General features: G+C 48.9%; 2 protein-coding genes across 2 annotated transcripts in view; one reads left to right on the top strand and one right to left on the bottom strand.

The window, feature by feature from the left end:
• The window catches only part of LOC139684162 (uncharacterized), a 1,455,962-nt gene that overhangs the window by 758,930 nt on the left and 669,610 nt on the right, over positions 1-27,422 (top strand). The window contains 1 exon segment of the mRNA XM_071579763.1: positions 4,770-5,443. Within this exon segment, the coding sequence (XP_071435864.1) occupies positions 4,770-5,443 (674 nt within the window).
• The window catches only part of LOC139684161 (uncharacterized), a 1,434,678-nt gene that overhangs the window by 799,078 nt on the left and 608,178 nt on the right, over positions 1-27,422 (bottom strand). Inside the window, 2 exon segments of the mRNA XM_071579762.1 lie at positions 17,667-17,950; positions 19,612-19,616. Coding sequence (XP_071435863.1) covers positions 17,667-17,950; positions 19,612-19,616 — 289 coding nt within the window.

Genomic DNA, 27,422 nt, shown 5'->3' with positions numbered 1-27,422 from the left:
AGCTGTGATAACTCCCCCCTGGGAGCACTGAGACAATTCCCACACATGGCCTGGAGATTTTCACCTCTGCTAATGGGCCATCATGGATCCACCCTAATTTTTTCTCTGCATCTTTTAATAACAGGATTATTTCAGATTTCTGTGTAACCACTCCTTCATTCTCCACATTTTCTCCTGACACCTCCACCCCAGGGGCAGAAGGGTGGCTAAAAATTTTTTAAAGGACAACAAAATATTTTCTTTTCATTGGCTGCACAGCACAGCCATGTTCTCCAAAAGTTCCTGCGGAAGGAATCTCAAAACTTCCCTCAGAGAGAAGCTGAGACAAATTTTCCAAGAGTTCAGGAGTCCCTAGAGAGGACAAGGAAGAGACCTGCATTTTTCATGATGTGAAAAAAATCCAAATTTATACATTTATCAGTGTAAATACAGAGCCCACCCAAGCCCTCAGGCTACAAGCTGGGTGTGAGAGAACCTTGGGAGGCACTGGAATGTTTCTGTCTTCACACCAATGAGTCACCTGTGATAACTCCCCTCTGGGGAGGCATCAACACATTCACACCCACCCTGAGGGCTCATCTCTGCTAATGGGCCATTAGGGGCTGGAACAATAGGCAGCTGCAATGACTCACACCATCAAAGACTCCAAAAATATCCCATGACTCACAGGGTCAAATCACCCATTGTGGAAGTCCCCAGCCTGGGTGAGGTACAGGTCATTCCCACCTGAACCTGAGCATGTCAAATCTTCAGGGATTGGCATTTCTGGTATCACTATTTGGATCCAGAGAGGGACTAAGACTTTAACAGAACTGCAACAGCCACTCTTGACCAGACTGTGACCATCATCCTCACCAAAAGGTTTCCTTTCCTTTCACTGGGAATTCAGGGATACCACGTGGCACTCAGCACAGGGGCTAATGAAGACCATAATGTTCATGTCCCAGGGGGATGGGTTATACAATTGGTTTATTGAGGGTTCAAACAAGTTTTTCTCTCTATCATTGCATTTCTTGTAATCTTTTTAGTAAATTGCATCTCTGACTTTTAAACTTTCTTGACTCAGGTTAATTTCTCCCTTACAGCATAACCTTTAACCCTGTGCCCCAGAGCATCATCCAAACACTCCTGGACTCAGAGAAGGACTTTTGAAATCTCAGGGAGGGAAAATGAAAGAGAGCAAAGTGGTAACCCCATGGGAAAAGCTCTCCCTACTTCCCCCTCTCTCACCTCTTCATGAGGACCAGACTTTGCTCAGCCCAGAAAGGGTAAAAAACAGCTTCTCCTGAGCAACAGCTCTACATTTCCAAAGACAGAATTCCAAGTCTCTTGGGGCCAGACATAACTATCACAAGTACCAGAGAAACAGAAGAAAAAAAAAGGTAGAAACTGTTTTCCCCCACAGGGTATCTCAGCAAAAAAGTAACTTCTGGTGGTAAGATTTTTCTTTGCTTCTAAAAGCAACCTTGGGTTTTCCCCAACCTTTTTGTATCTCTTTCTGCACCTCCTAGCAATTATTTTATTTTTTTTTTAAAGAAAGAGAAAAAATGCAAACACACCCCTCCACCTTACACCTTCCCAAACTGAAACTGGTTTTGGTATAAAGAACTAAGTTGTAAAAGTTTTAATTTTGTTTGGGGAAAATATTTGAACCTAAAGTAGTGTTGTTTTTTTCTTTTCTCTGCAGTATTTAAGCGGATGAAACACATCCACATTGGGAACTGCCCTGCAAGTGCTTGGAATACAGAAAGAGGTTTCAGAGCAGCTCACATCTCCTCAAGCATCAGTGGACAAATTGGGTAAAGGCTTCATAACCAAAATTGCTTCTGAGCCCTGTTTAGCAGAGACCTGGTGACACACGTTCCAGGTGATCCATGCTGGGCACAGACCTGGTGACCCACATTCTGGGTGTTCCATGCTGGGCAGTGCATTGGGTTTGCATGGCCATGTTTTGGTAGTGGGGGGACTTCAGGGGTGGGTTCTGTGAGCAGCTGCCAGACGCTTCCCCCATGTCCAGCACCTGACCTGAGCCCTGAAGGTGAGGGTGACCCATGTTCTTTTTAATCCACCCCATGGGGAAGATTAGATTTACTTTATCAATATATCTGTAGATGTAGGGTTTAGAACAGCTTTGTGTGCATGGAAAGTAGGTTTGGAGCAGTTTTGGTTCTTCTCTGTAGTGATATAAAAGCATAAAAATCCCACTTTCCTTCCCTGGCTCCAAGCCCAGCCTGTCCCCTCCAGGGGTGGGTGTTCCCCCCTCTGCTCCTGGGTGGTTCCTTTGCCCATGGGTAGCAAAGCACCCACTGCTTTTGCAGCTGGAGAGTGTTGGAGCCATGAACCATCAACATTCCAGTCTCTCCCAGCTTTGCACCCCGAAAGCTGAGAAGGGTCGATCTGTCTCCTCAAAGCAGCCCAATCTCACAGAAAATGGCTCAATCCCACTAAAAAATTATTATTGTTCTTATTTTCTCTATGAAATTCTGGGGCAGCCAGTGCCAAACCTCAGCTCTCAGCAGGCTGAGGCTTGGTCTTGCACTTCTGCCTTTGCTCAGTTAGAACATTTTCAGTGTTTAATGAGTGTTTACCATCCCTCACACGTGGGAGGACACTGAACCCTTCCACAAATGCAGAAAACTAGCATAAACAATTCAGAGAACACTGAAGAAAGAAATACCTTTTGCTCACAAATGTCCGTTTCACGTATTCCTCTTCTGCTTTCCTATAATCGATGTTATCCACAACAGCAATTCTGTAGGTGATGGCCTAGAAAAGCCATCTACTTGAATGAGAATCATTCCATAAAAGTAAATCAAAAAGGAGTGATTTGAAACTCTCTCAGATGAACACAGTTTAGGAAAAGGGCTCCTCAGTCAATTAGAAAACTTGGCTGATGCTGCTCATTGTGTGCCTGAAGTATTTTAAAAATTAATAAAAATTCATCCTGCATGTTCTAGTTCAGCAGTTGGGACCAGTTTATCCCTGTGTGGATGATCAAAGCTGTGTATTCCACACCCTCTATTCATTTTCCAAAAACTGTTAACAGTGGAGCATTTGCAGCAGCTGCCCAGGGCACAGCTGACCCCTCAGGCTGGGAGCTGGGTGTGAAAGACATGTGTGAGATAAGAGCTGGGATAACTCCCCTGCAGGGAGTCGTTAGCACCTTGACACCCAGCCTGAGGGGGCGTGGCTGCTAATGGGCCATCAAGGGTTCCAAAATACCCCTGACTTACAGAGTTAATCACCCATTGTGTGACTCCCCGCCCAGGGGGAGGGACTGGCTGCTCCCTGGGGTACATATCCTGGGGGAAGACCTCAGGGGACACTCGTTGGATTGAGAGGAGGACCAACACCTCAACAGGAGGAGACCACCACCTTCAACCAGACTGTGACCAGCACTCTCCACCAGACTGCAACTGTCAGCTGCACCAACAGGTTTGCCACTTTGGACTTTTCCTTTAGACTTGGGGGAGCCACACAGGGTTCAGCACAGGGTCTAACAAACCCCTTTGTGCTTGTGCCCCAGGGGGCTGGGTTATACTGGTGGGGTTTTATGAATTAAAACCAATTTTTCTCTTTCTACCATTGCATTTCTTGTAATATTGTCATTAAGTTGTAACTCTGACTTATAATCTCCTTTGTGTTGTGTTCATTTCTCCTGCCAGTTTACCTTTAACCAGCACACCTCCCCACTTGGGGCTTCCACCACCCTGTGGAAGGATCTGAGCTGTGACCACTACTAGGACAGGACCACAAACACCACTGGGTGAGGACCACTGGCTTGACTGCCTGTCCCAGCAGCACAGCCTGACTGCAGTGCTGACTCTCAAGGTTCCTGCCAGGGTTTTGGGGTGTGGGGAAGGTGAATCCTATGGAAGGGGGGCCATTCTGTCTCTGTGCTGTGGCCATGTGTGTTTTAGGGGAGGGGGAGGCTGGGCACTAACTTGACTGGACAGAGTGGGCTGGGCTTGGGAAGTTTCTTCTCCTGAGTTGGTTTAGCCCAGTTCATGAGATGTTTTCAGCATTTCTTCTTGTTAAAGAGTTGGAGTTTTTCCCCCTTACATTTAGATGTATTTGTTCACTTTCTCTGCATTGCAGACACCTGAGTAGGGAATCCCAGACAGGAGACTTCTCTCCACGATGACTCCCCCTTGCAAATTATCTCAAACTGAGACACTGGTGTGTTTCTAGTGATAGATTTGAGAGTAGAAACCCCCAACCAATGAGCTAACATGCTGGTTTTTTACCCCAGCACAGGATTTCTCTTTTCTAAACATAGAAAAGATGCAGAAGGAGGCTGCGAGGAAGATGAAGATGCCCCGGGAGCCCCAGGCAGGTGAGGAGGAAGTCAGTGCCCCTTTGTCCCTCTCTTGTGCTGCATCATCCAGCCCAGCATGGCCCCGGCTGCAGGACGACCCCGCTGCCGACGCCGTCCTGCCAGGGCCGGGTTTGGGGGGATGTCCTTGGCCTTCCCTGTGGGCCGGAGGCAAATGCCCTGAGTGTCCTTGTTCCTTCCTGCCCCAGGCCCCGAGCTGAGCACGGAGAGCACGGAGAACCAATCCCCCGGGCAGAACTTCACGACAGAGGCTGTTTTGAACCGTGCCATGGTGCAGGAAGTCACTGGGGAGGAAAAGCCACGGCGATCCCACAGGAAGAGGAGCTCCAAGCCGAGCCAAGAGACACCCGAGGAGGAAACACCCAACGTGTCTGGGGAAGGCAGTCAGAGATTGAGCCAGAGCTCTGACCTGGTGGTGCAGCAGCAGCTTCAGAGAAGGGAGAAGCGCTACAAGTGCTTGGAATGTGGGAAGAGATTCAGCCAGAGCTCAGATCTGATTCGCCATCAGCACATCCACACTGGGGAACGGCCTTACACATGTGAGCAATGTGGGAAGAGCTTCAATCAGAGCTCCACCCTTAAGCAACACAAGATGATCCACACTGGGGAATATCCCTACGAGTGTTCTGAGTGTGGGAAGAGGTGTCGGACCAGCTCCAATCTCATCACGCATCAGCGCTCACATACGGGGGAGAGGCCCTTCTGCTGCACCGACTGCGGAAAGAGATTCAATAACAACTCCAACCTCCTCATTCACCGGCGTATCCACACCGGAGAGAGGCCTTCCCTTTGTTGGCAGTGTGGGAAAAGCTTTAGGCAGAACTCTGAGCTTGTCATCCACCAGATGATCCACACTGGGGAGAGGCCCTACGAGTGTTCCGAGTGTGGGAAGAGGTTTCAGACAAGCTCACTTCTCCTCAGGCATCAGCGAATACACACAGGGGAGAGGCCTTTCCGCTGCACCGACTGCGGGAAGAGATTCAATGTCAACTCCAGCCTCATCACCCACCGGCTTATCCACACTGGAGAGCGGCCATACAAGTGTGACGAGTGTGGGAAGAGCTTCACCACCAGCTCTAACTTGACCAGACACCAACGCACCCACCAGTAAGGGAAGCCCTGTGCGTGCCCCAAATGTGGGAAGAGCTTTGTCTGCTGCTCCAACTCCATCACCCATCTCCAGAGCCACGTTTTGAACAGAACTCATGAACCACATTCCCAGTGATCCACGTTAGGAACACACCTGGCTGGTGTTCTCATCCCCCTGATTCTCTGTGGGCACTTGAATTTACACAGGGGGATAGACATCCATGGTGTCAAGGGTTTACTTAGGCCCAGATTTAGGCTTTGTTTTCTAGTGCAGACCTTGGACAATCAGCTGACTTGAACCAGGTCAGGCCAGTTGACTTCTACAGACCAATGATATTGCCTACCATATTCTGACGTCACCTCAGAGAGAAAAAGAGAGGGAGGAGGGGTCTTCCTTCTTCTTCCTGATGGATGAGCAAAGACTTGGGGTGAAGCTCAGAGGTCCTGGGGAGATACCAAGGCCCTCAATCAGTTTATCATCTTTTTTTAGGAAAGTAGAATTTTTTCTGTTTGCTCTTGCTACCTTTTATTCTTAGTGTGCAGTTTGTATTTTATTTGCTGTTTAATTTTTGTTTTTTCTCTTCGGATAATATACCAAATTCTACTGAACTATGGTCAGTTATTGGTTGTTTTTTTTTTGGGGGGGAGGGTGTGAAGGGGCAGGGGTGATCGGGGGATTTTACCTCTGAAATGATTACTTGGCATTTTGCTAAGTCAAAACCATCCCACATGGGGACACAGACTCTTGTGTGAAATTCATTGGGAAGGGGGATTTGCTGACATTTGACCCTAAAAATCTCCCCTGCCCTCACTTAATTCTTCTGGTGGCCAAAAGGAATCCTAAATGGGGTTTGAGATATTTTCCAAACTAAATAATTCCATAATTCTAATTCTCTGTTGTTCTGCCTCTCTATAGGCCAAACAACCCAAACATATTCACCTTATCGCGACTCATTTTTTTATTATTATTATTTTATTTGACCGAAAATGGATGGACATGCCACCTTGCAGGAGGGTATTCTCCCTTCCTCCAGGCCTGCTGGGGTGGGGCTGGGAGCCCTCCCCACACAGGGGCCACCCACATTTCTTTTTGGGAGATGAGGATACTCATACACTGGGACCAGCCCAGCTGGTGTCACAAAACTCCTGAAAGTGCCACGTTGGAATGGGACCCACAAGGATCATCCAGTCCAACCCTCAGAGGTCCATCACCAAGAGTCACATCCTCTGCCCCAGAGCATCATCCAAACGGTCCTCTGTCAGGTTTGGGGCTGTGCCCAGTGCCCTGGGGAGCTCCAGGAGGCATCTCCTAAAGCTGGCCCAGGCCCAGCTGATGGGATGTGTGAGGAGGGGGCTGTTGGGGGACACTTTGGAATAGCTGTGGAGCCAGGGGTTTCAGCTAGGGGTGCCCACGGCGGTGGGGCAGAGCAGGGTCCTGCAGCCCAGGGCGCTGTGCTAGGGCAGAGACTCTGCTGCCTTGCCAGGGGCAGCTCTCAACCGGCCCAGGGAGCTGCTGACAGGGCTGGGGGGAAAGGCTGTGGAGAAGGAGCAGCCCCTGGGAGGGCTCCTTGTCTCCCTCAAAGGCTTCTGCAGGGCTCGGGACTGCTCACAGCCCCCACATCAACCCCAGACTGTTCCCAGTGCACATTTCAGGGAGGACATTAAAACAAGACCTACATGAAAGGGAAGCATCCTGTTCTTTCAGTCTTGTGGCCTGGCATGTATGGCTGGGCAATGGCACACAAAAATTAATATCTCCCTTTCAGGAGAAAGCACAGAAACTCCAAATTTGGTTCTCCAAGATGTGAATAAATCAGGGAAATCTCTCCAGAGCAGATGGAAAACAGTGTGATGGACACTGTAGCTCTCCAGGCTCTGCTCAAAGCCACATCAAGCTGAGCCTCTTTGCCTCATGTCTTGTCTCAAGGCTTTTCATATTTTCAATCTAAAGAAAATGGATAACCCTAAAAAGAACAGTCCCCATTCCACCCCAATTTGTTTGATCACACCCCTAAATTGCTTGATTCCATGCAGGGCTGGGATTGAGGCCGAGTTTGGGGGTGGGTTGGGCAGAACCGGCCTCAAGATTGGATCGGGAATGGGGACCCCTATTGGTCACCCCTGTCTCCCCCCACTGTGGGACTTCTGAGGGGCCATCTCTTGCCTAAAACCAGCTCTCAAAAGAAACCTCTGAGACACAACTGGTGAGCTTGAGCAGTCAGACAGTCTTTATCACGACTCCCTACATGGTCACAGCATGCTGAGTGCCCTGGGAATCAGTTCCCAAAGTGTACACAGAGGGATCTTCACTGAAGCTGATATGTCAGCATTTCATCAGTATTCATTGTTCGTTCCCTCCATTCCTGTTACATATTCATGGCATTTCTCAACAGTTACCAGTATATCTGCATGTCCTTATCAAGTCTCTGATGGACTTCCTGAGGGGGTTCTCTGAGCAATCCATAGTTAACATGACCCTGCCATTCCCAGGAGGGCAGTTCATGGACTGTTCATGGCTCAGGAGCAGACAGGTGGCTTCTTCTCTTCCCTCCCAGTTTCCAGACTTTCTCACTCAAAGCAAAGATTTTCCTTTCTCAAGGGGATGCAGAAAAAGGCACCTTTAAATCTAATCCTACCAGCTACTCTAGGTTATCATTTAAGGGGTTTCTCTCAAATTCTAAACTAATGTCTAATTGTTCCCATTTCTTTCTTTATGGGTACCTGGATTTCGATTCTACAAACAAACCATGCTTAGCAAATTTGTCTGTTATTGGAACCAACCCAACTTGGCTTTCTAATTTCAAAGCATACTGGGTTTGCCTTACCAGCTCCTGCCTTAGGGGTAATTCTTATGAGTTCTGCCCTTTTCGACTTTCCTGTAATTCCACTGGCCCACACAACAGGAACTGCATGTTCAATTTCAGCTGGGATGTGGCTGCTGACTGCAGGTATTTCCTGCCCAAGAAGAGCTGCTCCACTGACATGTGTACTCTCAGAAATTATGATTTCAATATCCCCATTTTTAAAAATCAATTTCTTCGTCAGGTTTTCTAATTCATCTTTCTCTAGAAAAGGTTTGGTGGAGTTTGGCACATAGAGAAACTCATGAATTTTCATTGTTTTCCCAATTCAACCTGTGTCACAGCAATAACATCTCCAGTGCCATTCCTCAATTCTCCTTCTATTGGGTTAAGAACTGAGGAAGTTGCCCCTTTGTCTGACCAATTCACGGGCAAAGCAGACAGTGGGGACTGGAGCCCACACCTTTACCCAGACAGTGGAATCAACATCATGCTGATGACTCAAAGTGTTTTTTGATTTTTAAATTCATAGATTTTAGAAGTAGCTATAGTGAGCTATAGTGAATGTAGATTTTAGTGTGCCAGTATTTCTAGTAGCTTAAAGTTCAGTGTTTGTGCACACCAACCCTTACCCCACAACAACCCCTCCAGATTTCATGAGCTGTTTAGTCTTGTTTTCAAGGTAAAGGCTGAAAAGCACCTCAAGGCCTGCACCATGAGACACAAACATAGGCTGAGTGACCTCCGAGCCCAGAGCACTTGGAAGCCTTCAAGTGTCCTGTGTGCAGTGAGGGAGATGAAGATGATGTAGAACGAGTCCCAAAATTCCCCCAGACTCAATTTGAGATGGGTGAGCTGGGGGCGTAACGGGGCAGGACTGAGGGGAGAGTGAACAGGGATTGGACAGACTTTATTATAAACCCCTGAAACCAGTGCTGGGGCAGGAGCGTGGATGGGCATTCCTGGGTGAGCCTGGGTGCTCATTAAAGCTGCTGCTCTATTATCTCCCACTGAAACTGGCCTGGAGTCTTTTTCTCCACAGACTTTTCAGGCAATAATGCTCAGGGTATAAAGTGGGGGGAGAAGGAGGTGGGTGGGACATGTTTGGAGTGACGGAGTTTGTCTTCCCAATCACCATTCCGTGGGATTGGGCCCTGCTGTCCTGGAGGTGCTGAACACCTGCCCAGCCATGGGAAGCAGAGAAGGAATTCCTTCTTTTGTTTTCCTTGTGTGTGCAGCTTTTGCTTGTCCTCATTAAACTGTCTTTATCTCAACCCATGAGTTTTTTGGCATTTCCCTCCCATTTCTCTCCCTGCTCCTGCTGGTGGGAAAGTGAGGAGTGGCTGTGAGGGGCTTGGGGGCTGGATGGGGTGAAACCACACCAGCCTTTGTTGGTGCCCACAGTGGGGCTGGGAGTGTTGGAGATACCAACAGATGGCATTGGGATGTGCTGATGGAATTTGCAGCTGCTGGTGCTGTCTGGGGCTCCTGGCTGTGTATCACAGTCTGGTGCTCCTTGGTGAGTGCCTGTTGGTGTCTCTGCTGCTGAGCTGCTCAGCTCTGACCACCTCACTGTGCTGTGCCTGGGAATGTTGGACAACAGCCCTGCTGATGTGCCTGGGCTGGCAGGAGGCCTGGGAATTGCTGCTGCCCTGGGCAGGCTGGAAGTGCATGTGACCTTGAGTTGAAGGGCCTGTGAGCTGTGGGTGAGTCCAGGATGGAGCAGAGACCACCCTGCAGCCTGGGGAGGAGCCCCCACTGGAGCAGGGGATGCCAAAAGGATGCCAAGACACTGTGGGAGCCCATTCAGGGCTGAGGGGAGGAGCCCATGCTGGAGCAGATTTGGTGGCAGGACTTGGAAACCATTGGGGAACCCACAGTGGAGCAGCCTGTTCAATTCAAAATTCCTTTAATTCACATAAAATTCCTCTCATTTGCTCTAAAATCCTCAATTTCAAACAAAATCCCCTTAATTTTACTAAAGATTCTCATTAATGTTGGCCAGAATTCCCTTAATTCCATCTAAAATCTCTCCCATCCTATGTATTTCACTCAACATTCTTTTAATTCCACCTAAATTTCCCAAAATCTTTTTATTTCCATCTCAAATCCTCTTAATTCCACCAAAAATTTCCTTCTTTCTGCCTAAAATATCTTTCATTCCACTCCAAATCTCTTAACTCCACTCAAAAATACCTCAATCTTTCTTGCAATCCCTCTTATTTCATCCCAAAATTCCACAAAAATCCTTTTAATTTCACTTAAAGATTATTATTTCCACCACAAATTCCTTTAATTCCTCCTACCCTCTCCTAATTTCACCTCAAACCCACTGAATTTTACTCTAAAATTCCCTAATTGAACCCCAAATTCCCTTAATGCCATCCAAAATTCCCTTCATTCCACCAAAAATTCCTTTAATCCCACTCCAAATTGTTAATACTATCCCAAATATCTTCCCCTACTCACCAGACCCACAAGTGCCCCCAAAACCTTTTCGGCCCCCAAAGTGCCCTATTGGAGCCCCAAATCCTGGGAAAGGGCCTCATGCGAAGGGGGAGGGGGCCTGGGTGTATTTTATGGGGTTGTGGTGGAAATAGGAGGCCCGGGGGAACTTGGGGGAGACTTGAGGGTCCCACTGGGGTCTGAGGGGCATTTATGTGGCACTGGCAAAGAACTTCTCTCCCCTCTGCACAGGGCTCTGCCACATTCACAGCAGCTTTCAAAGGACAACTGGATGCTGCAGGATCCTTGATTTTGCTCAAGGACTCACACAAGAAAATTCCTCATTTAGACTGTGGGTAAAATGTAAGACGATCAGTGAATTAGAAATGGGATAAATAACCAAGTTTCATCTTTGCCATGACTCAGAGCACAGACCCAGCTTTGGTGGAGGCAAACAGAGCAAGAACAAGAACTCTGGGCGCTGTTCCCGAGCCCGCCGGTCTATCCTGCTTAACACAGACATAACAAACTGCAGGGCTTGAATGCAAACAGCACCTGCATCCCAACAACTCCCCCTGTCTTGTTTTCAAGCTGCAAAAGTGAAACTTGTGCAAAACTACCATTAATCCTATATTGCATACAAGACAATAAACCAGGAATACAGAGCACAATACAAAAATAAAAACAGACCCATTAATACCAGAATAAATGCTTTCTTTAACTGGGGTCTTATACTGTGTAGCCAGCTAGACAAGATACCTGAAGCTTTTTCACCTTATCAATGCCTTTATGTATTGATTTAGAGTGATTGCTGTTTCTTTCAGAATTTATTCTTACGGGTCTTTAGTTAAACTTAAAAAATCATTATTAAAATTGTCTTGCACAAAAGATAACTTTAATGAAACAAATAACTTTAAAACCTTTTTAGGGTTTGTGTTTTCTTTGACTTAAACTTTTGAGTGCATTTTTAATATAGAATTTGTTCTTGAAAACTTATTTAAGTATTTCTGCAAATGAATAACTTTATTCAGCTCAGAGTTATGTGTCTTCTGCCTTTCACCCGTGGGTGCCTGTGTGTAGATGAGGAGCTGTGGCTGTGTCAGTGGGACAGGTGCCCCGGTAGCACATCCATCCATCTTCACACCCTCACACCCTCCCATGCATCTTTCATCCAGACCTGCCTCCCTTCATGCAGTCACTCAGATCAGAGCTTAGGGATTGGCTTTGCTGTGTCTTATAATTCTGAAATGAGAAATTGTGTTCTTCTTAACCTTACACTTTCCTGTGCTTCTTGAAATTGCTGCTTTGACAAGAATATAACTTCATAAAACATAAACATGTCTCTGCTTCCTGTTTCATTTAAAATTAAAAAATTCGTTCATACACATACAAGCACATACTCCCCTTTTTTCTTGTTCTTGCCTGGCAAATAAGAGAGGTATCATTGTATATTTGATGGGTTTGGATCCATAAAATACTTGGCATGACTATTGCAAAGCTTAGTAAATATTATTACATCGCTAAAACTTCCATTTTATTGCTTACAGTCATGGATATCAATAATTTAGAGAAAGGTTCCTAAGGCTATCTTTGAATTTGTTTGCTTGGTTGGATCATCATTACTTAATCAAACAAAAGCTTAAAACAATTGCTAGTACTTAATGAGAAAGATTAACAAATTCTATAATATTACTGTAATTTTTGTAATTAAAAACTAAAATATGTGTTTTACTAATTTTGTGCACGTTCCATTAATGAGCTGCAAAAAGAGAACTGTTGGACATTTTAAAATTCTGATTTCATACATTATTTACACATCACTACAGCATAACTTGGGAGTGCTGCAGCTTTTAGGACAACAGGCAGAGAAGGGAGAGAGTGAGGAGAGAGCTTTGTGTGACCCTTCCCGGCCAAGCCACCTCAGCTGCCACTGCAGGAGTCTCACCACTTCCCAATGCCACAACTCCAGTGTTGGCTTCTTCTTGAGCCATAGAATAGAGTAAAATATAAAGAAACTCATTGAAACACTGATAGTTAATGCAGATAGGAGTAAAAGCAACAAACAACACCCTCATTCGTACTATAAACGGAATTGTTAATAGGGAAAACACAAGCTTAGGAACAAAGGTATTAAAGAGAATTGAAACTTTTTAACAAGTATTACTCTTTATGGTGGTGTTCAAATGATTAGAAAAAGCTTTATAAGCATCAGAAGTTTGGAAGCCATTTGAAATTTAGAAAGTCCTTTTCACCTGACGGATAATTTGCTCATCAAATATTATACTAGCTTAGATATATAACACGTTTTTCAGATATAAAAACATTGGTCTTAAGAACAATAGCATTACTTTACAAAAGTGCACACTTGTGTGTTTCTATGCCATAACTTTGCAGAATAAAATTAAACAATGAATACATTTTACAAATAACTAGAATAATAAACACACAACACGACACTATCTTAGAGCATGAGTGCTACAAAATAGGTTAGAAACTGAGATACAGAAAGGTGACATATTTGCAGCTTGTTGAAAGCTTTTAACTTAAAGGCATTATTGCTTTCCCTCTCTTTAGAGCAATAAGCCTTATATTGACTTTTAATATTACTTGGGAAAGGCATAGAAGTTTTGTTTGGCAAGAAACTGCTCTAGTATTCCCTTTTAGTAGAAAGGGTTATGAAATTTTGTTCCATCTTGATCAGGGTGAAGACGTATTTAATTAATGCTGAGTTAGATGAATATTCATACTAAGTTAATAGCAATTGTTAAACCGACAGCGTTGCTATTGATCAGAATCTGTGGCTGTCCCAGTTTGGCATCTCTGGCCGCTCCTGCCAAGGGGTTTCTGTTCCTGTCGGCTCTGCCGGGCTGGGCCGGGTCGTTCCTGCAGCTTCTGGCGGTGCTGCGCTGGGTGCTGGTACTGTGGCGGCAGCGCTGGGGGAGCTGTCGGTGCTGCTGTGGGAGCCATCTCCGCCTCTGCGCTCTGGCGGCTGCTCGGAGTTCTCCTGGCCGGGCCGGGGCTCAGCGGGCAGGGGCAGCGGGGCGCTCTCCCGCCGGGTATCGGCTCTGGCACCGGCACGGGCTCTGGCACCTACACCAGCACCGGCACCGGCACCAGCACGGGCTCTGGCACCGATACGGGCTCTGGCACCTACACCAGCACCGGCACCGGCACCAGCACCGGCACGGGCTCTGGCACCGGCACGGGCTCTGGCACTAGCCCCGGGGCTGGCGGCGGCGGCCCCGCCCGCAGCATCCTCCGCTCTGCTCTGCGCCGGGCTCGGCGCTGCCTCTGCCTGGCTCGGCTTCTCTCCGCCGCCATCCCACCCATTGGCATCAGTGCCCCAGGCGGGAAGGGCTGCGGGGGGATCCGGCAAGAGCAGGGCAGGGGCTGCTGCTCTTTGGGCCTTTCTCTGCCCCGGGCAGGAACGCTGCGTGGGACAGCGGCACAGGGGGTGCAGCTGCTTCTCCTGCTGCATCCTTTGCTGGGCAGCTGCAATCACTGGCAGCAGCACATTCAGAGGGCAGCTGTGCCCACAGCAGGGAGTGTTGGAAAGGACAGTCATTTCCTTGGAGCTCATGCTCTTCAAGCAGCACCTCATCATCCAGAGCACGTTCCTCTGCTCCACAGACAGCTTAGATCTCATCTCCATAATGTTTCTCCCTGTCACCAAATAGTCAATTTTTCCAAGTCTTCCAGTGATTTATCTTAAAAAAAGAGGGGGACTCCAGTTTTTGTAACTAGTTTGGCTCTGGCCCACCAAACAGGTTTTGCCCACAAGCGGTTTCAGGGCACTCAATTCAAAAAGAGGTAATTTTTCTTTTCATGGGGTACTGATCTCTTTTAGCTCAGCTCTGTCCCTTCAAGCTATTTCAGGGCTCTGGCTTCACAAGTGGTTTAGACACTGACCCCGTTACTGAATATTTTTGTTTCAGAGCTGTTAGCCCCCAATCATTTGGTCATGTTTTTCGCACCTTTGAGATTATTCTCATTTCCAGAGCCAATCCCTTTCAGTCCAGCAGACAGGCACCAATCATGCTTCTTCACAAGTTCGACTGCTGCCCATCACTGGGACAGGCACCTCCTGGTGTTCCCGTCTCTCCTGCCACGTCAGGGTTACCAAGGCCAGTCCCTAAATGTTTGGAATCTTTCCCGAGGCTCCACGTTTCAGCTCCATTTATCGTGATGGATCTGGGTCTCCACAGGAATGAACCACAACGCCGATCACCAGCTCAAACCAAGCAAAGCCGTTTATTGAAATCCCATGTTACAATATATGGACTCAGGGACTGGTATTCAAGGCAGGGGCAGAGGAACTGGTTACCTCCCACACATGGGGGAGGCATGGGGGGATGGCTCAGGGCTTTCGACCTCCTTGCAGATGAAAAGCAGACCTATCAATTGTGGGGGGTTTGGGAGGGTGAGAGTAGACAGAGGAATACAAATATGCAAACACAACCAGTCTGTAGTATTCTGGTGCCTGGGCCTGCCAGTCCCAGAAATCAGGTGTCCTTTGCTTATCTCCAAGCCTTGTTGTTCAGGAAATTTAACTCCACACCTGCCAGCCTCAAAACACCCTTTCCTACAACAACCCCTTGTGGGGCCACCAGGAGCAGCTGCATCTGCCTCCTCCTGTGCAGCTTCTCCATCTCTCTGCCCTGCTGGGCACACTCTGGAGCAGCTGCCCCTTCTTAAATGGTGTGTGTCTGTCTGACTTTGCTGCTGGAAACAGAGAGGCCAACAAGTCTCCTCTTGTGGCACCACGGGCAGCCACTGCCTCTCTGTGCTGCTGACCAGTGCCAGGCAGGGCTGGTGATTCTCTGACTCTCACAAAGTTCCCTCACTCCTGCAGTGTCACAGTGTCCCCTGGGTTCCAGGAGCCCCTGCAGTGTCACAGTGGCCCCAGGGTTCCAGCAGGCCCTGCAGTGTCACAGTGTGCCCTGGGTTCCAGGAGCCCCTGCAGTGCCACAGTGTCCCCTGGGTTCCAGCAGGCCCTGCAGTGTCACAGTGTGCCCTGGGTTCCAGGAGCCCCTGCAGTGTCACAGTGGCCCCTGGGTTCCAGCAGGCCCTGCAGTGTCACAGTGTCCCCTGGGTTCCAGGAGCCCCTGCAGTGTCACAGTGTCCCCTGGGTTCCAGAAGGCCCTGCAGTGTCACAGTGGCCCCTGGGCACTCTCAGGCCTCACATCGCACAGCCCTGACAGTTCCCTCACCTGAAATATTGGGTCTTTTGGGGGCTCCATAACAGAAGGAAGAGATTGAGTCATTGGAGAGTGTCCAAAGGAGGAAACAAAGATGGGCAAGATCCTGCAGAGACAGTGTGTGAGGAGCAGCTGAGGGCACTTGGTGTGTTCAGCTGCACTAGAGGAGACTGAGGGGACAACTCATTGCAGGTACAACTTCCTGGGCAGGGGCAGAGGAGGGGCAGGCACTGATCTCTGCTCTGTGGGAACCAGGGACAGCACCCAGGGAATGGCCTGCAGTTGTGTCAGGGCAGGGTTAGGCTGGATCTTACAAAGAGGTTCTTCCTCCAGAGGGTGGTGGGCACTGAACAGACTCCCCAGGGCAGTGGGCACAGCCCCAAGGCTGACAGAGCTCCTGGAGGGTTTGGATGATGCTCTGGGGCACAGGGTGTGACTCTTGAGGATGGGCCTGTGCAGGACTGAGGGTTGGACTCCATGATCCTTGGGGGTCCCTTCCCACTCAGCACATTCTGGCATTCTGTGACACCAGCTGGGCTGATCCCAGTGCACGAGGAGCCCCTTCCCCCAGAAATACTGTGGCTGCCCCCAGTGTAGGGAGGGTTCCCAGACCCAGAGCAAGATGCCTGAATGAAGGGGGGACACCCTCCTGCAGGTGGGATGTCCATCAAACAAGCCACTTCTAACAGCGCAGAATTGGGGATTATAACCTCCCTCAGCCCCCAGTGAAGTCACGGGGTCACTGCAACCCCCAGAATGACGGGGGAGCTCCTCAGAGCCATTTATAACTTTGAAAAATTTGTTTAAAACAGCAGGAACAAACCCCACATGGAGTCATCTCACCAACCCCAAAACTGCAAGGGGTTCACTTCAGGCATTGAAAATTAAGAGAGGGACCTCCAAAAGATGTTTATAGTCTCCTAAATTCGTAGAAAGAGCAGATCCCCTCAAAACAAGCTCCCTGCATCCCTCCCTGTGGGGCCCCACTCCAAGTGCTAAAGCCACATCCCCCCCCACTCCCTCAAAGTACCCCACTAAGGACAGGAGTGCACCCTAAAAACTCCCTCTCTCATTCCAGACCCGCAATCTCATGGCTGTCAAACCCCATCCATCCTCTTCCAAGTCCCATCCCAACCCTCCCAATCCACATCAAAGCTCTCCAAATTACACCCCAAGTCTCCTGGGCTTCTAATTCCCCATCTCTAATTGCTGACACTCCATGGTGGGTTCAGGGAGGAATTGTGGGGGTTGTTGGATTGGGCCATTTTGGGGAGGGGCTGAGTAATTCTGAGTTGGGATGGAGCTATTTTGGGATGGGATTGAGGCATTATGAGGTGACAGATCGAACCCTCTCAGATTGTGGACTGCAAAATGATGGAAAAATTCTCTCGACCTGGATGGCCCGATTTTGGGACAACTCCCCCAAAACCCACTAGAAATGAGAATGCATCTTAAATATCCTTTTGAACCTCAAATTCCATCCTTAAATGCCAGTGAAATACTGAGGGTTTAGATGTATTTGTTCAATTTCTTTATTTTTACTTCAGTTTTAGGTGATTAGAAATGATGAAGATCTAAGAAATGAAAACCAAAGACAAAAAAGGCATCATGTGAGTGTGCAAGGGGTTGGGTTGAATAACTCATAGAGAGGCAGAGCAATCGACAATTTGAAATTGACAATTTGAAGGTGACCTTCGATCAGTGAATGAAGCTTCTCTCAGAGCTGGGGCACTGGTTGGACTTCCCTTACTGGTGGGTCCGTCGGTGTTGGGTCAAGTGAGAGCTCTGGGTGAAGGCCTTCCCACACTCCCTGCACTTGTAAGGCCTCTCCCCAGTGTGGAGTCTCCGGTGGGTGATGAGGGTGGAGTTGTCTTTGAATCTCTTCCCACAGTCCGTGCAGTTGAAGGGCCTCTCCCCTGTGTGTGTGCGCTGATGACCGAGGAGATGAGAGCTGGTCTGAAACCTCTTCCCACACTCGGAACACTCATAGGGACGTTCCCCGGTGTGGATCATCTGGTGTCGGATCAGGTTGTAGCTCTGGTTGAAGCTCTTCCCACATTCCAAGCACTTCCAGTGCTTCTCTGTGTGCACTTGTCGGTGGATGAAGAGGTGGGAGACCTGCCTGAAGCACTTCCCACATTCCAAGCACTTGTAGGGCTTCTCCATAGGGTGAAACTGAACATGGATCTCCAGGTTAGAGATCCACCTGTGGCCCTGGACGCTTTCCTGGGACAGGATTGGCGGCTCCTCCTCAGAGCAAATTAGGCTGGGATTGAAGGTCCTCCTACTGGGGTATCCCTGTGGCTTTTCCTCCCCGTTGACTTCCTGTGCCATAGAGCTGTTCAAAACGGCCTCTGCCAACAGGGTCTCACAGGGCGATTTGTCCTCCATGCTCTCCATGCTCAGCTCGGGCCCTGGGGCAGGAAAAAACATCACTCAGGGCATTTGCCTCTGGCCCACAAGGAAGGCCAAAGACAACCCCCCAAACCCGGCCCTGGCAGGACGGCGTCGGCAGCGGGGTTGTCCTGCAGCTGGGGCCATGCTGGGCTGGAAGATGCAGCAAAGGAGAGGGGAAAAGGGGCACTGACTTCCTCCTCACCTGTCTGGGGGTCTTGGGGCATCTTCCTCTTCCTTGCAGCTTCCTCCTGCATCCTGTTAAGGTTTGGAAATGAGAAATCCCGATCTAAGGGTAAAAAAAACATGTTAGCAGGTTGGTTGTGGGTTTCTACTTGAAAATCCATCTCTAGAAAGACACCAGTGTCTCAGTTTGAGATAATTTGCAAGAGAGAGTCATCGTGGAGAGAATTTTCTTCCTAGTATACCCTCCTCAGGTTTCTGCAATGCAGAGAGAGTGAACAAATACATCTGGAAGGAAGGGGGAAAAAACCCAAACTCTTTCCCAAGAAGAAATGCTGAAAACAACTCATAAGCTGGGCTAAACAAACTCAGGAGGAAAAACTTCCCAGCCCACTCTGTCCAGTCAAGTTTGTGCCCAGCCTCCCCCTCCCATAAAACACACATGGCCACAGCACAGATGCAGAATGGCCCCCCTTCCATAGGATTCACCTTCCCCACACCCCAAAACCCTGGCAGGAACCTTGAGAGTCAGCACTGCAGTCAGGCTGTGCTGCTGGGACAGGCAGTCAAGCCAGTGGTCCTCACCCAGTGGTGTCTGTGGTCCTGTCCCAGTGGTGGTCACAGCTCAGGTCCTTCCAGAGGGTGGTGGAAGCCCCAGGTGGGGAGGTGTGCTGGTTTAAAGGTAAACTGGCAGGAGAAATGAACACAACACAAAGGAGATTATAAGTCAGAGTTACAACTTAATGAAAATATTACAAAAACTGCAATGGCACAAAGAGAAAAATTGGTTTTCACCCACAAAACCCCAGCAGTATAACCCAACCCCCTGGAGTACAAGCACAAAGGGGTTTGTTAGACTCTGTGCTGAACCCTGTGTGGCTCCCCCAAGTCCAAAGGAAAAGTCCAAAGGGGCAAACCTGTTGGTGCAGCTGACAGTTGCAGTCTGGTGGAGAGTGCTGGTCACAGGCTGGTTGAAGGTGCTGGTCTCCTCCTGTCAAGGTGTTGGTCCTCCTCTCAATCCAACAAGTGTCCCCTGAGGTCTTCCCCCAAGATATGTACCCCAGGGAGCAGTCAGTCCCTCCCCTGGGCGGGGAGTCACACAATGGGTGATTAACTCTGGTAGTCAGGGGTATTTTGGAACCCTTGATGGCCCATTAGCAGCCACGCCCCCTCAGGCTGGGTGTCAGGGTGCTAACGACTCCCTGCAGGGGAGTTATCCCAGCTCTTATCTCACAGATGTCTTTCCCACCCAGCTCCCAGCCTGAGGGGTCAGCTGTGCCCTGGGCAGCTGCTGCAAATGCTCCACTGTTAACAGTTTTTGGAAAATGAATAGAGGGTGTGGAATACACAGCTTTGATCATCCACACAGGGATAAACTGGTCCCACCTGCTGAACTAGGACATGTAAGACAATTTTAATTATTTATTTAAAATTTTCAGGTACATATTGAGCAGCATCAGCCAAGTTTTCTAAGTGACTGAGGAACCCTTTTCCTAAACTGTGCTCATCTGAGAGAGTTTCAAATCCCTCCTTTTTGATTTAGTTTTATGGAATGATTCTCATTCAATTAGAGGGGTTTTTTTTAGTCCATCACCTACAGAATTGCTGTTGTGCATAACATCAATTATAGGAAAGCAGAAGAGAAGTACATGACAAGGACAAATGAGAGCATAAGGTATTTCTTTTTTTCAGTGTTCTCTGAATTTTTATACTAGTTTTCTTCTTTTGTGGAAGGGTTCAGTGTCCTCCCTCCAGTGAAGGAAGGTAAACACTCATTAAACATTGAAAATATTCTGCCTGAGCAAAGGCAGAAGTGCAAGACCAAGCCTCAGCCTGCTGAGAGCTGAGGTTTGGCACTGACTGCCCCAGAATTCCATAGAGAAAATAAGAACAATAATAATTTTGGGGTGGGATTGAGCCATTTTCTTTGGGATTGGGCTGCTTTGAGGAGACAGATCGAACCTTCTCAGCTTTTGGGGTGCAAAGCTGGCAGAGACTGGAATGTTGATGGTTCAGGGCTCCAACACTCTCCAGCTGCAAAAGCAGTGGGTGCTTTGCTACCCATGGGCAAAGGAAACACCCAGGAGCAGTTGGGGGGACACACACCCCAGGAGGGGACAGGCTGGGCTTGGAGCCAGGGAAGGAAAGTGGGATTTTTATGCTTTTATTTCACTACAGACAGGAACCCAAACTGCTCCAAACCTACTTTCCATGCACACAAAACTGTTCTAAACCCTACATCTACAGATACATTGATAAAGTAAATCTAATCTTCCCCATGGGGTGGATTAAAAAGTATTTGGGTCACCCTCACCTTCATGGGTCAGGTCAGGTGCTGGACATGGGAGAAGCTTCTGGCAGCTGCTCGAAGCACCTAACCGTGGAGTCCCTCCACTACTAAGATCTGGCCACACAAACCCAATGCACTGACCAGCATGGTTCACCCAGAATATGGGTCAGCAGGTCTCTGCTAAACAGGGCTCACAACGAATTTTGCTTATCAAGCCTTTAACCACTTTGTCCACTGATGCTTGAGGAGATGTGAGCTGCTCTGAAACCTCTTTCCATATTCCAAGCACTTGCAGTGCAGTTCCCAATGTGGATGTGTTTCATCCGCTTAAATACTGCAAAGTAAAAAACCCCAACATTTTAGGTTCAAATATTTTCTCCAAACAAAATTAAAACTTTTACAAGTTAGTTGGTTATACCAAAACCTGTTTCTTTTTTTTGTTTTTTTCTCTTTGTTTTTTTTTTTTTGTTTTTTATCTAATTGTTAAGAGGTGCAGAAAGAGATAGAAAAAGGTTGGGGAAAAGCCAAGGTTGCTTTTAGAAGCAAAGAAAAATCTTACCACCAGAAGCTACTTTTTTCCTGAGATACCCTGTGGGGGAAAACAGTTTCTACCTTTTTTTTTTCCTTCTGTTTCTCATCCATTTGTGACAGATATCTCTGGCCCCAAGAGGCTTGGAATGCTGTCTTTGGATATGTAGAGTTGTTGCTCAGGAGAAGCTGTTTTAGCCTTTCTGGGCTGAGCAAAGTGGGGTCCTCATGAGGAGGTGAGAGAGGGGGAATTAGGGAGAGATTTTCCATTATGGTAACCGGTTTGCTCTCTTTCCTTTTCCCTCCCAGAATTCTCAAGGTGCCTTCTCTGAGTTTTCATACTGTTCCAAAAGGTTTGTACGTGATTTTTGGCAGGCAGCTACGAGCCCAACAGCAGGAACCTTTATGGCAGGCAGGCTCCAGCAGGATGCTCTGACGGGAAGTTTGTTTGGGAGCTTTTAGCAAAATGTTGACAGAAAACTTTTCAGTAGGATGTTTTTGGCAGAGAAACAGTGGAGGAACATTGTTCCTTGTAATTGTGTATTATGTGAGTGTCAGAGGGGACACACAGAAGTCCCCACTCATCCATCCTGAGTCAGGTTCTGCTCCTCCCAACCTCGGCTCCTCACCATGGGGTCCCCCAAGGATGTTCCTTACTGCTCCCCTAGTATTTGGGACTGAGAAGAACTGGGAAGCTTTACTGGGAAAAGTGGAATCAGGTTGTGTTAGAATAAAAGTAAGGACTGTAGGGGCATGCAACCCCTCCAAAATCAGCACTGGGATGGGGGTGGATGGTCCATGCTGGGCCCGAGGCTTTGGGGTTTTGGCTGCTGATGACTCAGGAGCTCTGTGGGGAGAGAACAGGGAGTGACACTGAGGTGGGGGATCCCCTGGGTTGGCACACATGGGGTATAGGGACACTATCCCCTGAACCCCCTCCCCTTCTGGCACAGGGAGAAGCTGAGCCTCAGCACCAGGGAGATGAAGCCAGCACAAGGCCCCCAATCCCTGTCACTGTCTTGCTGCAGGCAGCACGTGGCAGCTCTGGGAGGTCTGGGGGTTCTGGACCTTCCAAAACTTCTCACTGAGCCTCCAAGACATCCCCAAACCCCCTGCCCTTTGCCCTCATCTCACCCAGGACCACCTGGAACCTCCTCCCACCCCATTTCAGGATCCCATCCCTCTCGCCCCCCCACAAATACATCCCAAATAGGATGATCCAATCTCATTCCCAGCAACCCCAGGGTTCCCCCAATCTCCTTCGAATTCTTCTCAGCTCCACAAGGACTCCCAAAAGCCCCTTTCCATCCCGTCCTAGCCAACCCTGGCTGCTCCATATTTCTCCTCCAATTGATCTTTGGACCCTTCAAAACCCATTCCAGTATGCCAAGTCTTCCAATCCCATCCCCAGTAATCCCCTATGGCCCTCAAATCACTCCCAGCTGGTCCCATGGCTTCCCATACCCCTTTCCATGACTCTCTAAAGCTCTTCTGGAATTGCCCATTCCTTCCCCAAAACCCCCTGAGTTACCACCATGCTCCCCAAACTGCCTGACAGTTTCCCAAGGCTTCCACAACCCCCTTCCCAATTAGTCCCAGGATCCCCAGCCTCCCTCCAAGTTTCCAGGCCATACCCCAGTCTCAGGTGAGGGGGTGCTCCAGGCTGATGTGTCCCACCCAGCAGGTGAAGGTGATCCTTCCTGGGGTGGATTTCCAGCATCACCAGCAGCTGGTGGGTCCAGTCCTTATTAGGGACCATGTTGGTGGAAACCAAGGGCTCCAAGAGCTCCTGCCCACCCTGGAACCGCCTCACCTGTACCTGGGCAGGGTAGAAATCCATCCTGGAGCAGAGCAGGGGCCTAGGCCAGATGGAAGCTCAACAGAATCAGTGAGGTGGAAAAGCTGGTGGGCTCTGGGAGAGAGGCAAGGGGGCTGCAGGGACACTCAGAAGGACTGGGAATGGTCTGGCAAGGGTTGGGAGAGGCACTGAGAGAGACAGGGGACATGGGGTGACACATGAGGCTCCCTATTCCTTATTCATTCCTGGAGACTGTTCTGTCTCCCCTCCCCAACCCTGGACCTTCCAATCTCTGCTGTTTGGGCAGGATCGTTTCCCACGGTGGGGCTCCTGAGTCCAGAGGAGGACGGAGAACAACAGGTTTGGTCCCCAGGATTGTGTCACGAGGTTCAACAGCTTGGGGGGTGTGTGGTGGCCTGTGTGGTTTCTCTCTGCCCTTGGCTGTGGGGTCTGCAGCGAGCAGTTTCTCCTGCACTGTTTTCACCCTGGTTCACTGCTGGGCCCCTGGGCAGGTGGATGTTTCTGACCTGGATTGTTCTCACACAAACCAGGTGTGTGTGAGGGACACTGAGGTGTGTTCTCCTTCCCCAAATCCTGTTTCTTGCACATACCTGGTCCTTTCCTGGAGCATCTCCTGCCAAACTGGGTCCTTGCCTGTTTGCACAAGAGCAGAAACCGGGTCATTTGCAGTGGCACTTGTTGGGGGACCTGCCCTGGTCCCTGTGGCTCTGCCTGTGGGGAGAGGAAGGGTCTGGGGACGTTTCCTCTTCCAGGATCCCAGTTGTTGTGGTACAACTCTGTATTTGGTGCCACAGTGAACTTCTCTAATCAAGGTTGAAGAAGATTTGCAAGTGTGAAAAATTCCCAAGTAGGTTGATAGACAAGGAACAGAGCTGCATTTTGGAAGATGTGAAAAAAACTAAAAGTATATATTGTTCAGTACACCACAGGGCCCACCCAAACACTCAGGCTACAAGCTGGGTGATAGAGAACCCTGGGAGGCACAGGAATGTTTCTGTCTTCACACCAATGACTCAGCTGTGATAACTGTGATAACTCCCCTCTGGAGAGCCATCAGCACCTTCACACCCACCCTGAGGGCTCATGTCTGCTAATGGGCCATTAGGGGCTGGAACAATAGGCAGCTGCAATGACTCACACCATCAAAGACTCCAAAAATATCCCATGACTTACAGGGTCAAATCACCCATTGTGGAAGTCCCCAGCCTGGGTGAGGTGCAGGGCATTCCCACTTGAACCTGAGCATGCCAAATCTTCAGGGATTGGCATTTCTGGTACCACTATTTGGATCCAGAGGGTGACTAAGACTTTAACAGAACTGCAACAGCCACTCTTGACCAGACTGGGACCATCATCCTCACCAAAAGGTTTCCTTTCCTTTTACTGTGAATTCAGGGATACCACGTGTCACTCAGCACAGGGGCTAATGAAGACCATAATGTTCATGCCCCAGGGGGATGGGTTATACAATTGGTTTTTTGAGGGTTCAATCAAGTTTTCCTCTGTATCATTACATTTATTGCAACCTTTCTAGTAAATTTCATCTCCAGCTTTTAAACTTTCTTGACTCAGGTTAATTTTTCCCTTTCAGCATAACCTTTAAACCTCTGCCCAGGAGTATCATCCAAATACTCCTGGAGCTCTGTCAGCCTTGGGGCTTTGCCCACTGCCCTTGGGAACTTCTGGAGGCATCTCCTAAAGTTGGTCCAGCCCCAGCTGATGGGATGTGTGGGGATGTGGTTGTAGGGGGGTCCTTTTGAATAGTTGTGGACCTGGGGGATGCAGCCAGGGGTGCCCAGGGCTGTGGGGCAGAGCAGGGTCCTGCAGCCCAGGGTGCTGTGCTGGGACAGGGACTCTGCTGCCTGCCAGGGGCAGCTCTCAGTCGGCCCAGGGAGCTGCTGACAGGGCTGGGGACAAGGGCTGTGGGGAAGGAGCAGCCCCTGGGAGGGCTCCTTTCCTCGCTCAGGGGCTGCTGCAGGGCTTGGGAATGCTCACAGCCCCCACATCAACCCCAGAGAGTTCCCAGGGCACATTTCAGGGAGGACATTAAAGCAGGACCTACATGGAAGGGAAGCATCCTGTTCTTTCAATCTTCTGGCCTGACATGTCTGGCTGGGAAATGGCACATACAAATTAACATCTGATTTCAGGAGGAGGCACTGAAAGTCCCAATCTGATTCTCCAAGTTCTGAATAAACCAAGGACATCTCTCCAGGAGGGCTCATGTCCTGCTCTGTCCATCCCAGCTGCATCTCTGGGCTGGCACTGAGGAGATGTCCCAGATCTGCCCCTGGAAGCAGCTCTTCCCTGCTCTCAGCACTGCACAGACACTTGTGGGTTTACGTTTTCCAAGATTTCATGGTGTGAAATCAATGTGAATGGAGAACCAGGAAAAGCTCAGAGGAGATGGGAAAGAGAGTGATGGACACTGCAGCTCTCCTGGCTCTGCTCTAAGCCACAGAGAGCTGAGTCCCTTTAAATCATGTCTTGTTTCAAGTCTTTTCATATTTTCAGTCAAAAGCATTAAAATTTATAACTTTAAGTAGAATATTCTCCATGAATTGTGGCTGAAAATATAAAAATACAGAGAAAATTATTCCTAGGACATGTTCAGCCTCTCTGCTTCAGATTTAGGAGAAAAAAGGCTGATACTTTTATAAAAGGTGTGTTACCTTTGACTGCCTCATGATGGTCAGAGCTGTCACAAAGCAGCTCCATGTCCCCAGTGCAGCAGAGCAAAGCTGAGGCCTTGGCAGCACATGGGCAGAGCTCCTGCTGCTCACACCACCCTCAGCCAGCACAGACCAGAGAAGGAAATGCATTTCTATCTGGGGAGATGTACCTGAAAACTTGTGTGACGTTGTCAGAGGGGTCTGTCTTCATTGCTCCCTGTCCTTTGCTTTTCCTCAGTTTTCTTTCCCTTTGGACCTGTGATATGGCCCCAGGACAGCACAGCCCCTCCCTCTGCAGGGCAGCACCTCCAGCTCAGGGATCTGCAGGGATCACAGGGTGGGAGCCAGGACCGACTGCTCAGGATGGAGTGGACACACTCACTTGGGGAAGGGGATGCCCTGGATAAGAGTAAGGGAGCATTTCTGTGCCTGCAGGGAGAACTCCCTGGCCTCCTGGTTTGGGGGCCAGCTGGAGGTGAAGTGCCACACAGACACTCCCTCAGCCTCCCGTCTCTCCCCATTCCAGCCCGGTGGAATGGGGAGGACAATCAAGGTGAAACTTGTAGGTTTAGGTGAGAACAGTTCAATAATTGAAAACAAATTAAAAGACAATAATAATGGTAAATATTAAAAGTAATGATAATAAATGGGCAAAAAACAAGCGATACACAATGCACTTGCTCAGTAGCCACTGACTAGTGCCAGACTTCGCTTCCCAAAACCACATCACCTCATTCCAGGTCACTCTCCCCAGTTTATATACTGTTCACGAGATGTTGTGCTGTGGAATATACCTTTGGCCAGTTCAGCTCAGCTCTCCCAGCTTTTTTCATTTAGGAAACTCCTCATGGCAGAGCAGGAGACACAAAGGAAACAACAAAACAGAGTCCTTGACTTGGTATAAACATGACATGGCAAACAACCAAGCATCAATGTGTTATCAAAATATTCTCCTTCTGAATCCAAAACAGCTCCTGAGGGGAATTAACTCCATCCCAGCTGAAAGCAGGACAATGTCCAGCCCTTACTCCATCCCTTTTGTGTCATGCCAAGTCTCACACTTCCAATTCCCCATCACCTTCCCCAGTTCTCTCTTTTGATAGACACACACACAGACATCACTCCCTTAGGGAATGGAACAGCTCTGTCAGGAGGTCATAAAATGGTCACAAAAGTCTCTGTTGAGTTCACTCAGGCCATGACTTTGGCCTCCATCCCTGGGAACAGTCTCTCAAACAGGGAAGGTGCTGTGGGGTGCTGGACTGTGGCAGGTTGCACACTGGAGTCAGTTCTGATTCCAGCACTGCTGCACTAGGCCAGTTTAGAACAGTTCACTCTTCCTTGGTGTGAGGGCAATGATCAGAGGGAAATCAAGGCTGAGATGCCCAGAAGAGCTGTGGGTGAGACTGATGGCATGAGGTGCTCAGGGGGGTGATGCCCACCCAGCCAGTACAGAAGGGATAATGCCCAGTGTTGGATAGTTATCAATGCCATAGAATTAATCCATTGGCCATTCTCACCCCAAATCCAATCCCCTCAAGGCACACACCAGAGTTCCTCTCCTCCCACATCACTCCTCAAGTGCACCCAGGGCCTGGAACAAAAGCAATCCCTGGGTGAGTTTGCCTTGGCCGGAAGCAGGAACAACTCAGAGTATTTTTCCCAGC

The sequence above is a fragment of the Pithys albifrons genome, chromosome 33 (genome assembly GCF_047495875.1).
Source record: "Pithys albifrons albifrons isolate INPA30051 chromosome 33, PitAlb_v1, whole genome shotgun sequence".
Classification (NCBI taxonomy): domain Eukaryota; kingdom Metazoa; phylum Chordata; class Aves; order Passeriformes; family Thamnophilidae; genus Pithys; species Pithys albifrons.
This window is presented reverse-complemented; position numbering and strand designations above follow the sequence as displayed.